Raw genomic sequence first — 16,370 nt, 5'->3', positions numbered from 1 at the left:
CCTGAATTTAAGGGGCAACCAGTGAAGAGATGTTAGGATTGGTGTATAATGAGACTAACGGTTTGTTTTAGTTAAAATACGAGCAGAGGCATTTTAAACACGCTGCAAACGAGCTACTGAGGTGTGACACAGGCATTTATAAAGTACATTGCAATAGTCCAAAAGGGAAAAGACGAGCATGGACAAGCTTTTCTAGGTCAGCGAGACATAAAACTATATTTTAGTTAGTGGGAGTAGCAGGATTTAATGATATCGTTGATATAATATAATAAATTGTGCTGCGTCCCTCTCAGTTTATAAAGACTGTAATGTGTAACTAAGGCTAAATCACTATATCACTACAAGCTGGCAAAACTTCCAAAAATGACAGTTTCAGAGGTAATAGAAAAAATATTTCTCTAAAAATAAGAAAATAGATGTTACTACCCTAAATTGTACTTATTTATATTGTCAAAAATTCATATATATTTGATTTGACATATTGCACTGGGTAAGTTAACCTTCAAATCCTATTAAAAACATATAATTTTCATAGATAACAGCATAGCTTGATGTCAGACATATCAGCCATACTGGACAGCACTATCTGGTGACAACTAATCTTTTACCAAGAACTAGATTTGATTGAGTCAGGTGTTAATCAAATGAGGTAGAATTTGCATAAGAAGTTTTGAGTCATGCACATGTGATTTAACCACTCCCATGCTTTGAAGAAAGAAGCATCCAATTATTGCATTTGTTTGCCACAGGATGGATTTGCTCTTTTCTAGCCTGATGTTGTAAATACTACATTGAGCCAGTAATATATCTGTATTATACAGCATTGTGTTGCAGCTGAAATAGTTGCTTGACACAGTTTATGATTATTATGTTTTTTTATTTATTTTTAATTACTTCAGTGGTAAGACAAAACATACCCAGAATCTCACAAGGCCGTAGCCAGGATGTTGAAAAAGAGTCTCAGAGCCCAAAATAAGCAAAGGAGCAATGGAGCCTTTAAATCCTTATTTTATTGTTATTTAGATTCTTTTTATTATTTTAATCCCTGCACACTGCAAGGAATTAAATTATTATTAGGAAACAATTAATTCCTTACTTGTTTGTTTATAAAATAATATAATATACAAAGTCAACAAAATAGGAATCTGACGGTACAATCATTTAAAGTAGGTTCATTAAACCCTCCAAATAGATGATGAAACACTGAGGACACAACCTCAGTGTTGCTTCGGGGAAAAAAATGGCAAAGTAGAAAAGATTGAGTTTGTTTGAAGCAGAGCGAGGAGGTTTTTCTTAAGTAGCAACAGATGCTGTGGCTTTATTCATGTTCTCGAATCATAACGTTCACTCAAGACACAACTTAACTGCTGGATATTCAAATGAAAGCAGAGGCAGAAAATCATTTAGGAGCAAAGTAATACAGCACAACAGTAATGAGGATATGATCTGTCCTGCTGCCATATTAATATTATTATACTGCAATGTATCTATACTTGTACTGTGTTAGATATTTGATTCCCTACTTGTCTCTAGATTTACATACATATCTTTTTTCATTTGCATTCCACACCATTTAATCTTATTATCATTCCAACGTGTGGAGGCAGGATACGTACGTCTGATCTGATCCCCTTGGAGATGTTTGTCATGTGTGCTGCTCCCTGAAATTGCAGCCTCTAAATATCAAAGGAGTCATCATAACACCGGGGAGTCTGAGGAGATAAATGCCTCAGTTAATTGCTCAAGCTAAAATCACTTTCTTATACTTACTTAGTTTTCTTCTCTGACATTCTGCAGCTATTTACTGCTGTTAATTATTTCATTCTTCTCATGCATGATTAATGAGAAGATGAAGAACACAAAGCTGTTTACATTAAAATTAGAAATATATTCAGTATATAAACATCAGTGCTTGCATTAAATTCTCTTGCTGTCCATTATTTCCCTGCTAAAGTTTTGACACTAATTGAATTGGTATTTCAAACAGTGGCAAACACATTTGTAAGACAAATAAGAAATCAACCAAATGACTGAATGTAGATATTTAGAACGACTGTGGTGGAAAAAAAATAGGATATGTCACAGTATTACTTCATAATAAGTTATGACTGATGAACAGTCAAATTCTTTCTCTCAAAAGACTGATATGGTATTTGGAAAATATGACTTAGTGACATGATACAATGGCATTCTTCCTCACAAAGTTACCCCTATATTTTAATATTTAAATAAAGTCACAAATTTACCTTAACAATAGCTCACAATGTATCAGACCTACAGTCTGACCTTTCACCTCTGTCCAGCTGAACAAGAACCAGCCATTGACGGTCCATGATGTCCTGCGGCTCCTGAGGCATCATGTCTCTGTGCCACAGTGTGACGTCTTCGGCTACCTGAGCATCGACCATGAGCTGGTGGTCCTCATCGCCCCTGTGGACCAGCAGCCAACCCCCCTGCAGGTAACACACACACACACACACACACACACACACACAAATATATTAGTTTATTCAGATAACTCCTATATACACATTTCTTCTGCCTAAAAAGTTCCAAAAGTTTATAAATCCGCTCCTGAAAATAATCCACAGCAAGTGCGTTATTTCCTCTTGTTTGAATAATGCATTACTGTCCATTTATAGAAAAATACTGATTTGTTTTTTCAATGAGAAACTGTATTATTATGTTATAACAGCAGTCTCGTCCTTTAAGGTTGTAGATGAAGATGGAGTCTAAACTACACAAGCATTCTAAACACAACAATTTAGAGAGATTACAAAACATTGCTTAGATTTAGCTTTGCTATTTACCTGCTTTGCTGCTTCTGGACATGAATATTCATGCTCACAGGGATTTAAGTGGTGAACTGAGAGGGAGGATGCATCTGTCTTCTTCGGTGTCTCACTTCACCCTCTTCCACTTCATTTGCATTACTTTCTTGTCATAATTGTTTATTGCATTGGTAACTTTTAGCTTGTTCAAAATGTGCCTGCCAGTGTGAGCATTGTTACAAGTAAATAGCCCGATGGGAATAACTGTCTCTGCATGTCATCACCTCATCATCATCATCATTTATCGTGTTTAACCTTGTGCTGCAGCCTGAATGTTAACACGGCAGATGGCATTTGCTTCAGACTTGTCAGTGTTACTGAGATAATAGAGGTTCAACTTTGTAAACTGCCATATAAGAGTCTGACATGCTTATCAAGCAATCAAGCAATCAATTTTGATTAGTTTATTAGTCGCATTTTGTAGACCCTATGTTGTTAAATCACATTTTTCTCATACGCCCTAACAATCTGTATAAGGGGCGACATCCTCTTCCCCTAACACTCGACAGGACTAAGGGAAAACTACAAAAACAAAACCTTTTAACATGGAAAAAAGATATAGGGAGCAGGACAATTGTTTTTTTCTTTTCTTTATTAAACAAGGACAATGCACAAAAAACAATAATCTCAAAATGAGAAGAGAAGATATATGCCAGATGTAGCTATCAGCTCATTTCTATCTTTAGTCTTTAGGCAGGTACACAGTTATCTAAAATGATAGAGGTAATGCCAACAATGCCAATATATGTGAGGTTTATTGTACATCTAATCGATACAGTTGTAATCATAATCCAAGAAAAGCTGCCATCATGATCCACGATGTGGCCACAGCTAAGATCTTTGCTCTACAAAGATAAACCACAAGGCTTTTGGGGGAAGAGGTCAAGTCAGTAACATGTATTGACGAGGAATTCTTTTGATGAGGAGGGAAAAGAAGAAAGATAATCTCATGTATCATGTGTCCCCCGACAATCTAAACTGAAAGCAGCATAGCTAAGAGCAGGTCAAAGACCTTTAACAACTATAACCCTACACAAGAAGGTTTTAAGTGGGTTAGATGTAGAGTCTTAGATGTAGAGGTGGTGTGTCTGTGAGAGGAGCTTGATAGCTAAGGGCTCTGGCTGGCTGAGCAAGCCTGAATCGAGGGAGCACAGGGCTCTGGTGGGGTAATAAGGTGCTATGAGCTCTTTAAGGTATAATGATGCCATAGTTTTAAGGGCTTATGTCATTGTCATCACTATCATGTCACGTGCTTTATTACGTGTAAGACTGATGCAGCCCTTTCCAGTAGCTCTAAATTTAATTTGAACAATAAAGATTAGTTAAAGTCACCAGACCAACCAGGACACTGCCGATACCTCTACTGACAAGAACCTAGCTTTAAATAAGGCTCTTTATATTACACTAAATGTGTAGCTTAGTGAAACAATCGTATAACTGTGACTGATAGGAGAGCACATTCTGAATCTTTCCCCCCTGTCTTAGCCTCAGATCATGAAAGGGGGTCATGTTAAGTCAATGTAACAGGAAGAGGTTTATGTGTGTCACCCAGTGAGTGGGTTAGAAACATGTCCAGCTGCCGCACTCTCACTGGAGCTGGGATGTCTTCGGGCGCGTGGTCAACTGCGGCTGCCGCTGTTGCTGGTGGTGATCTAATCTTAGACCAGATTCAGTTAATGCCCGAAAGCGCTGAACGTGCCTTATACAAAAGCTACAAAAAATGAAGACATCAAGAGAAAAATACCACATTCATAAACATTCCTTGAATTCCGTCATCAAAACAATTTGTTCACGTTTAAGAAGCTTTAATCTAGAATATTCACAGTTTAACAATATACACTTTCAAGGTTCTGGTCACCATCTGCATTATCTGCATTACTGTATGCTATATTGAAAATATAGCATACAGAAACATGTATGCTATATTTTCAATATGTTTCTGCTGTTGTAAACAGCAGAAACAACAGCGGAGAATACCGTTCTCAAAGCAGTCTTGCAGAGCTAATGTATCAAAAATGAGAGTTGCATCTGTTTAATCTTTTCAGGAGAAATCAGCACAGTGCAGCAGCAGCAGTAGAAAATTCTTCAGCAAGCTGCAGGGCCTAGAAAGTACATTTGTGACGGCACAGATATTTCAGTTTTTGTAAAGTGTTTTTTGGGCTCAAGGACTAACTGTCTTCATAAAAGGAGTTATAAATATACTGTATAGAGCATCTGAAAGCTCCAGTCTCACAGAAATACAAAGGTGTTTCCTGACAGTTCTATCGTTGTATCTTTTGAGAGGTGAGACGACACATCCTGGCTACAGCACCTCGACCCATTCTTCTGCCTGTGTTACGGGTTAGGTGTGTGTAGTGTGTGGGAACCGACAGTTCACAGTGTGTCTCTGTACCTCTGCTGACTCACAATCACACCAGCGTCAGTACTGTGAGTAAAAGCATTTTCATAATCCAGCGATAATCCAAAAAACAATTAGAGCCACTCTAAACTTTTTCAGTTATTTTTAGAATTTCTTAGCCTTTGAACTCATTTTCAAAACAAAATGAATGCTCGGAGCCATAGAGCGATCAGTAAACGAGGTATGACTTCAATGTGCACCTAACTGAATCAGGAGTTGGGAGTGGACATACGAGTGACCCCTTTGTGTAACTGATTTGAAAAAACCTTTGATCTGCCACTGCAGCTATGCTCGATAAGAGTTTACTAATCATATACATTTTTGCCCAAAACCACAATTCGCTGACACATCTGTTCAGTTTACAGGCTGAATGTTGTTATTGTCATTTGTACAGACAGTTACTGACAAATAAAACAAGCTGTCTGACATCTGACTCTACCATCAAAGTTGTAAGGCGGCTCTCAAGACCTTTTTGATTTCATTTGAGCTTCAGGCCCTGTTATCATCTGATTAACATGTGCTTTGTATCTGAATACATTATCTGAGTGATGTGCTTTCCATATCCAGGAGGGCGATGTCATTGAAAGCAGTCATTAGGGCCCGAGCACCTCCGGTGGGAGACCCTATTGAAATTGAAAGGATTATTCTGAGAATTTTTAAACATGCTCAAAAAGTTGTAAAAGTTTGCTGTAAATTAGAAAGTGGTGTAAATTTACGTATTCTGGAGTATTTGAAAATGGGCGTGGCAAAATGGCTCAACAGCGCCACCTACGGAAAAGCCTCTCATTAAACATTCACCGATCCTCACGAAAATCAAGAACGTTGTGTATCATGACCAGATGCACAAAAAAGCCTCAAGGACCATTATGAAAAAATTAAGCCCGCCGTTTTGGATTAAGTGGCCATTTTGGTCATATTCCATATTTTTACTTTGATGTACTTCTCGTAGAGTTTTCCCCATATCAACTTAAAATTTAGACGAGTGTCATCACAACAAAATGGAGATCAAAAGTTATTGAAAGATCAACTTTTCGTCATACCGTCTGACCGTGGCGTGTCGTCCAAATTTGATGAAACGCCATCAAAACACGAGCTTCTCTATCTGAGACATATTTAGTCCAATCGACTCCAAACTGCACATGTAAGACAAGAGTCGCGACCTGAAGACATCGACACAGAAATCGTGAATTAAAATCACAGCGCCTCCTGGTAGCAGCAGGAAATGTCTTGTTTTTGGTACATTTTACACTTGGATGTATTTCTCCTAATCCACTTTGTGAAACCATGTCAAACTGTGTCAAATGGGTCTCAAGACATTGATAATGTAGGCTTACGATTACTTTGACTTTTCATCATCAGATTTTTAATGGTGTTTCATCAAAGTTCAACTCGCCATGACACAGGAAATTGCTGTAACTTCCGTGTTCATGGGTCCAGCTCCCTCAAACTACATGTGTGTATCAACAGCCCACCCATGAAGATATACAGATAGTTTTAAAGATTGGGCGTGTCAAAAATAACTGACTATCGCCCCCTAAAGGGCAGCCCCGGCACTACGATTGGTCTACATCTACAAAAATCGATAGGGACATGTGTCTTTTCATGACAAAGAAATAAGTCTCTTGGGCAGATATGCTAAACCACACAGGAAGCCCGCCATTTTTTTATTTGGTAGCCATTTTGGCCATTTTCCACACTTTTACTTTGATATACTTGTTGTAGAGCTTTCATCAGATCAACGTGAAATTTAGTTGAGTGTCATCACAACAAGATGGAGATGATAAGTTATTAAAAGATCGATTTTCTTGTCTCACGGTGTGACCTTGGCGTGACGTCAAAGTTTGATTACAAGCCATTAAAACATGAGCTTCTGTATCTTGGACATATTTGGTCCAATCCAGTCCAAACCAGACATGTAAGACAAGAGTCGCGACCTGATGACATCTACTTAGACACCATGATTTAAAACGATAGCACCATCTGCTGGCTACAGAAAGAGAAGCGCTTATCCTTGCTGCAGAGCTTAAAACGCACGCACGGCAGAGAAGTGCGCTTGGTCATCGATCACTCTCTCTTCCCCGACCGCAACCGACTTGAAATCGCCTGTGCTCGGGCCCGTTAGTGCTACAACGTAGCCCTAGTTAGTTTTGAATCCCTTTGTGCAGAGGAATAGTGCCACTACTTATAGCTTCTGCCAGGCTTGCTTAAGCTAGCTGAAAGGAGAATGATATCCAACCATACTTATACATTTAAACCTGTGTGTGTGTGTGTGTGTGTGTGTGTGTGTGTGTGTGTGTGTGTGTGTGTGTGTGTGTGTGTGTGTGTGTGTGTGTGTGTGTGTGTGTGTGTGTGTGTGTGTGTGTGTGTGTGTGTGTGTGTGTGTGTGTGTGTGTGTGTGTGTGTGTGTGTGTGTGTGTGTGTGTGTGCGTGCGTGCGTGCGTGCGTGCGTGCGTGCGTGCGTGCGTGCGTGCGTGCGTGCGTGCGTGCGTGCGTGTCTACTATACTGGCAAAAATTATTTTGACCTCCATGTAGACTATCCAGGTACAAATCACATGCTAATACCAGGGAGGGTTATACCGAAAACAAAGCATGCATCATTTTATTTTTAGAAATGACAGTTGATAGAAAAGGAAAGGTAGATGGATGTGCTTCATGTTCCACTTAATTCCCTCCATTACATGTCATTTTTGCCATACGGTCGACTTATTTTCACAGATGTCTTCAGCGATGTTACCTTCATTAAAGCAGTATAGCAGAAAACATTTTGGGCGATTAACAGCATATCAGAGGGGCAGATGTACAACTCTCAATTAATGAATATTGTATCTGCTTGTCTGCAAATCTGTCTGTCTGTCTTTTGCAGCAGATTGATCCCAGTTTGGTTAAAACTTTAATAGTTTGGGGATAAAGGTGACAGGATACAGCACCTGCACTATTCAAGGTGACAGCATGGGACAAAACAGTTTTACTCTAAAGCTTATGCATGGAAAATACATTTCAAGGACATATATGTATATACATGTACATTTAAAATTGTCATTAGGTCAGTTACAGATTGTATTCATATTAAAAAACATATATATGAATTTTAAATTGTTGTATCAAACTATGAAACAGTCAAAACATTAAACTACAATATTAATATCAATAGTGGCCCCTCACATATGCCCACAAACTAAAACATATTCTGCTCATAAAGTCTTACAAACTCATTAAAAAGTGACATTAGCAATATGTAATTATTGTGCCTGATGGTTTCCAAGATTCAAGAAAAACTTTACTGTCCTGCAAAGTGGAAAATGTGTTTCATATACAGGTACACACGCACAAAACCCTATTATACACCACACATCATTGCAATTACCCTAAAGATGTGTTGATATATAACATCCCTCTGATATTTGTCAAGTAAGGATAATTCCATCTGTTTGTCAGTAACATTTTACCAGTGCAGCACTTAGTGAATGGTTAAGCCTGCATGCAGATTCTGTCTGAGGGCATTCCTAGTTTATTTCAGTGCTGCATTGGGTCCGATTGCCTGTGCAACCGCAGGTTTGCCGGGAAATATATTCAAATAATCTAAAACTGTATTTTCTTGGGTTACACTTAAGTTCGGAAGAAAGCTTCTCTACATTCCTCTTCAGTAATTATGTCATCAGGGTTTATTGGCCTTCACTTTTACCCAGCCCTTCCCTCGCTTCCCCCATTCAATGGACCAAAACCTGCAGGACTGACCGATACATAATTCATCATTTATACATTGATACTAAAAAGTTTATGGAGCAGAGTTGGTTAGGATTTTAACAAAGTTGTATCTGAAGCTGAGAGAAAATAAACGTAAGAGTGTAAGTAAGCGGAGACGACCCTGTAGAGGTCTGAAGAGTCTTTGGAAAATAGATTTCCAGAGAGAACAGACAAAGCAAAACATAGGGCACAATAAACTCTGCAATTCTGAACTGTTGAATTTGAATGATGAGTGGAACTAAATAAAAATATTCTAAGGAGAAGCAGAGGATACAAGTATGTAGGGGATTAGATTTAGACTGAATAGCAAAGGTACTAAAAAGACAAGGATAAACTAGAAGAGAAAACGCAAAGCAAACATCAGTTTCTCTTTTAGTTTTAGCTGTTACTAAGCAACAGCTTCTCCCACATATTGTGATGAAATAGTTATCCCCAGGTTGACTACTGACGACCAACTCAAATTGTCTTACATGGCTCAACACATCTGTGCTCCTTACTGTGTGCCTGATTTCTCCTTAAATAAAAAATGTTGAACAAATCAGGAAGCAGGGAGCGAGATATCATCAGATTTATTCATCTCTGTTTGATTATAAAGTCTTCCCATGGAACACATTCCCACCCTCCAGCTTTGTATCAGTGTGAGGTGATTTGATGAAAATCAAGTTCTTAACAGAAATATATTAAAGTCTAATTGCTTATGAAAAAGAAAAGCATCAGAGGAGGAGAGTGGGGCTGGTTGCAACACTTTTTGCACTTACCTCAGTTACGCATAGACCATTTGCAACCAGATTATTACATATTTAACTTACATTCGCTGCTAACTGTCCACATCATTGCTTTCGCCATTACCTCTATGAAACAGTTAGTCAGAGAAGCGCAATGAATCATGGGATATGTTGGACCGGGAAGGATACACCTGATGGAGCCTCTGTTGCTTGGGGTTGGACAGAAACATTTGTGGGAGCCTTTGAATTTGGGACTGTCTTGTCGCGCCCCTGCGAAGGATCAGTCTTCAGATGCAGCCTCCATTCCAGTGACAGGCAGTTGTTGGAGGCCGCGTGTTTTGTGTTCATTGGTCCGTCCCATTCTTGTGAACACGCTGTCTCAAGGACATCTTGAGGGAATCTTTTCATAGGTGGTACAAATGTTCACTTTTACCCAAGGATGAACCGATTCGATATACGTTGTAAAATGTAAAAGTTGAAGTTAACTGTTCCTTACAAAATGCATGTTTGTGTTGTGATTGCGATATCTCAGGAGCACCTGCAGGAAATCCTCACAGTTAGTACAAATCAATCAATCAAATTCGATCACAAGGATAAACTACCAAAAAAAAACTTTTAACAGGGTAAAAATAATGTATCAAGATCGGATGCCACTATAGTCCACAGTCATTGTCCACTTCCGCCATTAGGATCCACCATAAGCTGCCACCTCAATCGTGGTCCGCCACCACTATCAGATGACAACACGATAAAGCACGATCTCTGATACGCAATCCACCATCATAATCCAGGATGGGGCTGCATCCGCGGCCCTGGTTTTGCGGACGATAAGGCAAACAGACAAATGATCACTTGGCCTGATTAGATTTTACGTTGTTGAATATAAAAGTCACAGTGACCTCATATCCGAGTATGAAAACATTATCTGTAGAATGTAACTGCACTGGAGGTAAACAACCGCATTGCAGTCATTCCAATATATATTGGAATAATGGCTTTTCATAAAGATGTCATCATGACGGCAGTTATAGCACAGACTGGGTATAGGCTGTGTCTATATTCCAATAGGATGCAGAGATACCTCAAAAAGATATCCTCCCAAATAATATTGCTACAAAGTTATGTTGAAAATCTATCCATTTGCTGTCGACTTATTTTGTCCACACAAACACAAACACACAAAAACCAACAAGGCAACACCCTGCTTCTAGCTAATCCGATGAGCAGAATAAAAAATAAAAGGTTCAATAATAAAAACCCGAGAGAGGCAGACAGAGCTCCTTTGAGAAAAGTTTGAAAATGAGAGTGTTTTTCTTGTGTTTTCCAGATAGAAGCCTGCAGCAAAGAGGCCGAGAAGATCGATTCCCTCATCAACTATGCCAGCCCCACACTGGTCTCCCACGTTCCCCTCTCCGCGTTCCTCTGTTCCGAGATCAAGACCTCCTCCATCCATTCCTCCGCTGGTGCTCCGACTTCACTTCTGTCCCCCGGCATCTGCCTTCTCCTTGGCCTTCTCCTCGCTGCAGCACCTGGCCTCCATCAGCTCTAATAAGTCCTTAGTACCCCCCCTCCCCCAGCCCCGTCACCTATGCTGCGTGTTCCAAAGTGCCCAACAAACCAACCCCCATCCCAACCAACCCTTACCCCCCCCCCCCCTCTTCTAGGATGATAGGGGTGTCATGAGGTGAGTGTGTTTTGGCAGCGGCCGAGCAGGAAGAAGCAGGCCTCGTCTTTCGACAATCATTCCAATTTAGTCACGTGCGCGTCAACCAATCAAGGTGATGGAAAAGCTATTATTATGAAAAGCTTTCGAATGAACAGTATTATATTCAGTGGATGAGTTACTCGCTGGGTTTCCCTCCAGTGAAGTTTGCTTTAGCGTGTGTGCGAATGTGTCTGTGTGTATGTGTGTATGTCTGACCTTTAAGAAGCATTTGACTTTATACCAGCAGTGTTTATCCATTAATCCCAGCAGCAAGCTCTCCTCGGGAAACCATTAAGTCGGAATGTAAATTTCATGACTCGCTCTTTCTTGTTCTGAGTGTATGTGTGTGTGTGTGTGTCCAGTTGGATTTCAGAGACAGACAAGGACAAAGCACCCCTGTCTGGCAGCACATCTGTCAGACAAATTACCCAAAATTCCCTTGGCCACTCTTTTCACACGCACTCAAACAAACTGATCTGTGTTACATCCCGACTTCTCTGTTACAGTGACACTTTCAAAGCCTCTCTCTGAATGGGAATGCACAGTCTGTACCCCACAATGCATCATGTACATACATGTGAGGTGTATGTGGACCTAGTGTTTGAACCTCAGCAGTGTTAGTGCCATGCTCATGGACTGAGCCAGCTCAGATGAAGCTAATCCAGCCTCCAAAGTCAGTTTACTGAACTGCTTGTCCCTAAACATGACCAGTTCAAATGCCAGTCAAAAAGTTTGCAAAGTAAGGGAGCCCAGTTGCTGCTCTGTTTCACACAGCACTGTGGTGAAGCAGATCAGAGCTGAACTGATGATCCACGATTTAAAATCCATTTTTACTTGATAACATGAAGCTTTTCTCCCCCCAAAAACCTTTGTCCTGAAGTGGTGCTCATAAAATATCAATAATACATGCTACACACAACTTTCACAGCTTGATGAATAAAGAGTATGAGTAAAAAAAGCAGTTTATAGTAAATACAGATGTTATTCTGCATGGTGGCTGAAAATGTTGAGAGAATCTGTTCTCCATGTGTCAGAAAATCCAATCCAGAAGTCTAATTTAGTGTTATATTGTTTTTTCCCCTTATATTATTATTATATTTTTGATCAATAAGTAATGTCCTTACTTATTGAACACAAGGGAAGCCTCCTTCAACTGAGAGTAATGTACAAAACCAGCTACAGCATTATTTTCTCGATGAAAACCATTGGTTTCTATGTTCAAGCTGCAGTTAGACAAGTGGGCGGGACCGTCAACAAAATTTTGCTCTCCAAAATCAATACTCGCATGAATGGTCTCTTCCTGGTCAGATTACACCCTTCACTTTTTTTTTAAATAATCATTCATAATTCCACCCCTTTGGAGTGTAGGGTCAACAAAATTACAGTCACCTGGAAAAAGTTTTAAATCTGACTGTGTGCTTTCGAGTACGATTCTCCACCAATCCACTGTGGCACAAGTGACGACAAGAGACACTGACATACCCTGACTTTCAGTCTAGTGGGCATTTGATCCTAATTCCCACCATGCCCCTTATATGATCTTTTCATTAAACTCTCGGTCTACGACCGATCACAAAGACTTTTGATCAAAAAGTTATTATTGTCTGAAACTGACTTGACATAATCTTGATTGTATCATGTATTAGGTAATATGTTATTTTCTCAGACTAAACAAAGCTCTGGAGACACAGAGGACTTTGATAAACTCTTTTCGCAGTCAGACTGCTTCTACCTCTGAAAAGTCCGGACGGTGAATAGTCTCTTTTAATTGGCAGGGACATTCCAAATGAATGGTTTTGTCCTATGAAATGCGTGTAATTAATTCATATTAGAATATGAAATATTCTGCAGCAGGTAGCTCACAGGTGTATCAGGGAAACAGTGTTACAGAGAATCTTATGAGCACCACTTATGAACCGTTCTTAGTACGAACGGCAGGTGAAGGCTCAGTTGTTGTGTTGGAGAATCGTCTGGATCATCGCTCCCTCTGTGAGGCCAGTAGCTCTGAACAGTATTAAAAGGGATCTTTTCTCTCTGTACATTTGAACCAGAAGCCATTTATTAACAAAAGGACAATCAGCTAGTCTCTACCCACAATCCACTTTGGGTAGAGAAGATATTCCACAGTATGCCTTGCATATAGTGTCTTATATGAAGTAATAGTAAAAAAGAAAAATGCAATAACTTTATATTTGTTAAGAAATGTCTCTATATTTGATATGTTTTTGATATGGGTTGAGATAATAACAATCTATGTGCCATGTATTTTAAACAAACAGTTGCTATTCTTTATTGCATGATGACAATTATGAAGTGTTTTACTCCAGAATGTATTACAGAGTGTGTTGTCCCGTGTCTGTGTGTGTGTGTCTCTGTCTGTAAAATACAATGTGTCCATTTGTCAAACAGTATTACTGTGCTGGGCAGCTCTGTAGCAGGGAACCCTATCCACGGCTCCTCTATCTAGTATTATTATAATTATTATCATTATTAAAATAGTTTGTTGTATCTTTGTTGATGTACTCTGGAGCCAACAAGGATTTGCTCCCTTATTTCTGTGTTCACTTTGATTTCATGTCATTTCGGGCGAAAAGCTTAAGATGTAAGGGTTCACACAGTCAAACTTTAAAACTTTGTTACATAGTTTTCTGCTCCTGATGAATCTGAGAGAATCGTCAACATGCTGGGAAGTTGACTTCTCTACTTTCTTTCTTTGAGTGAGATGAAAAGATTGATATCAGGAAACAGTTGCATCCTTCAAATTTAAATCTACCCAATATACACACAACGATGTGTGTAAAGCTTGATCTTGTTACCATAGTTTGGTGGTTTAGAGGCAGTTACCTGTCGGAGCTCTATCTTCACAATTATATTCAACCTCATGTGCATTAGCTCCATAAGTTGAAAACTCAGACTTACGTCGCTGTTGCTGAGTCCCGAGTAAGTCAGAAATCAAGGTTTCAAATATGCATTTAATGGCTAAACACGATGTCATGATGAAACTAATTAGAATTTTCTTTAAAGGCTGCAGTGACATGTTCCAGGCAAATAAGCCACTGAAATATGTTATGAAGGAGCAGCATTGTTGTTTTTCTCTTGTGAGCTGAGCGAGAAATCTACAGTATTACAGAAAGGATTTGTAGGAACATGAGACTATTTTTCATTTCTTACATTACACAACAAAACTAACTTAAATAACAACAGTTCAAAAAAACACATCTACTCTAACCAGCACAGTAGAAGTGTCCATATTGAACCTAACCCACACTATAATGTAAGTCTAGCATGTGAAATACTGAGGGATCCCACAAGCTGAGTTTCAGCAACCTATGAAAAGTCAGAGGTAGATTTAGATACATATTGACACAGTTTTTAATTCAAGCAGTCAGCTTGTTTTGCGTTATGTTGTCAATAATGTGCAAATTGGCTTTGACATTATCAAGCTAGTTAACATTGAAAATGACTTGATTGCTGGTGTGTTTTGCGAAGGAGAGAAGTGATTGGTTCTGGAGTCTTACAGGCCGATGAGCCGATCATCAATAAAGAGCTGGTGCAGGGAGCACACGCTATCATGTAACCATCTTTATATCTCACTATCAGAAAGAAAGAAAGTTTGATTTCCCAGAAGGTTAAAGTTTTCCGACGATATGATCACTTGTCATAAAGCTATCTCTGGAAGCCAAGCGAAGACAAGTTTTTAGCATTAAGCCAATTTCTCCTGTCTTTGCATGTGATGTAAATGTGTAATGGAGCTAAATTGAAGCGGTGGACTGTCCCTCCTGAGCATATGAACCTGGCACCAGTCACCTCCGATGGTTTGTGTCATGACAACACTCAGGATTGTCGTCCCTCATATTGTGTTGGATTTCTCTTTTGTCTATTCTCCCCTTCCATCACTTTGTTTGACCCTGTAAAAGTGCTATGTATTAAAAACTGAAAATGTTCTTAAAAAAAGGATTTTATTTTTTTTATTTTTAAAAGTCCATCTTAACAATATTTAACAATTGAACCAGTTACTAATATGATTGCATATTTGACTGAAGCTGAGAGACACCAAGACATGTTTTTGTAACAGACATTACCAAAGCCTCTCCCACAACTTTTCAGAATAGAAGGTGTATGAAGTGTGACATTAATCTTTAATCCACCGAGATCCAAAAAAAACCTGAGCATAACAGTATACAATACAATCATAGGAGGTCTGAAGTATAATATATATTTATAACGTGCAGAGGAAACAAATGTGCAAAATTATGTTTTTTAGTTAAAAAATAATGCAGTGATTACAAGTATAACACAAGGGTTGCTAACACAAATGTGGAATAATTACATCATTGCTAAAGTATCCAGTCCTACAGAAGCATGTTTTATTACTATGCTGAAGTTTACATCAATCTTGCATCAGCTGAACTCTTGTGGTACTTCTGTAGATGTGTCTGGAGCTTGAAGGCCGGATCAGAGAACACTGGCAGAGACGCTGAAAGTTAGTCAGAGCTGAAGGAGCTGAAAGAAAGTTTGATGTCAGTTGAGGATGAAAAGAACTCATTCATCAGGTAACTAAACAACAAGTGGGAGTACATCTGTCTCCCATAGTTCTTCTTAGTTTCATGATGTGTTTCTGATGTATTTATTCGACAGTCTTGCACCATTGTGCTGTGTGGTATGTGATGCAGTATCTTGGAGACACTTTCGCTTCGAGACAAAGTCTGGTGTATCTGAGTTTATTTTTAACGCAGAGCAGCAGCATGCAATCATGATTATATTGTTCATTTGAGTGGTGAAGAGCATTTTACACCAGTTCCCTGACGACAGCAGCAGGACTGAACCAGCTCTATCCTAAAGTAAAGGTTTCAAGCCGACTCGTCCACGAAGAGACGGTGTCGTCTACTGAACCGACAGATGATTAAATAGCTGAAGGTTCTGGCTCCTACTCTACTTGTGGAGACTTTGGTTCTGTGAGCTGTTG

At 39.2% G+C, this 16,370-nt stretch overlaps 1 protein-coding gene across 1 annotated transcript in view; it reads left to right on the top strand.

Annotated features, from left to right (window-relative positions):
• reck (reversion-inducing-cysteine-rich protein with kazal motifs) overlaps window positions 1-15,350 on the top strand; it is a 73,692-nt gene extending 58,342 nt beyond the window's left edge. The window contains exons 20-21 of the mRNA XM_062379776.1: window positions 2,304-2,459; window positions 11,027-15,350. Of these exons, the coding sequence (XP_062235760.1) occupies window positions 2,304-2,459; window positions 11,027-11,248 (378 nt within the window). The 3' untranslated portion in view covers window positions 11,249-15,350. The remainder of the gene's footprint in view (window positions 1-2,303; window positions 2,460-11,026) is intronic.
• The last annotated feature ends 1,020 nt before the right edge of the window (window positions 15,351-16,370 follow it).

Source organism: Platichthys flesus, chromosome 21 (genome assembly GCF_949316205.1).
Source record: "Platichthys flesus chromosome 21, fPlaFle2.1, whole genome shotgun sequence".
Classification (NCBI taxonomy): Eukaryota; Metazoa; Chordata; class Actinopteri; order Pleuronectiformes; family Pleuronectidae; genus Platichthys; species Platichthys flesus.
The sequence above is the reverse complement of the archived record's forward strand: the minus strand, read 5'-3'. Positions and strand labels throughout refer to the sequence as shown.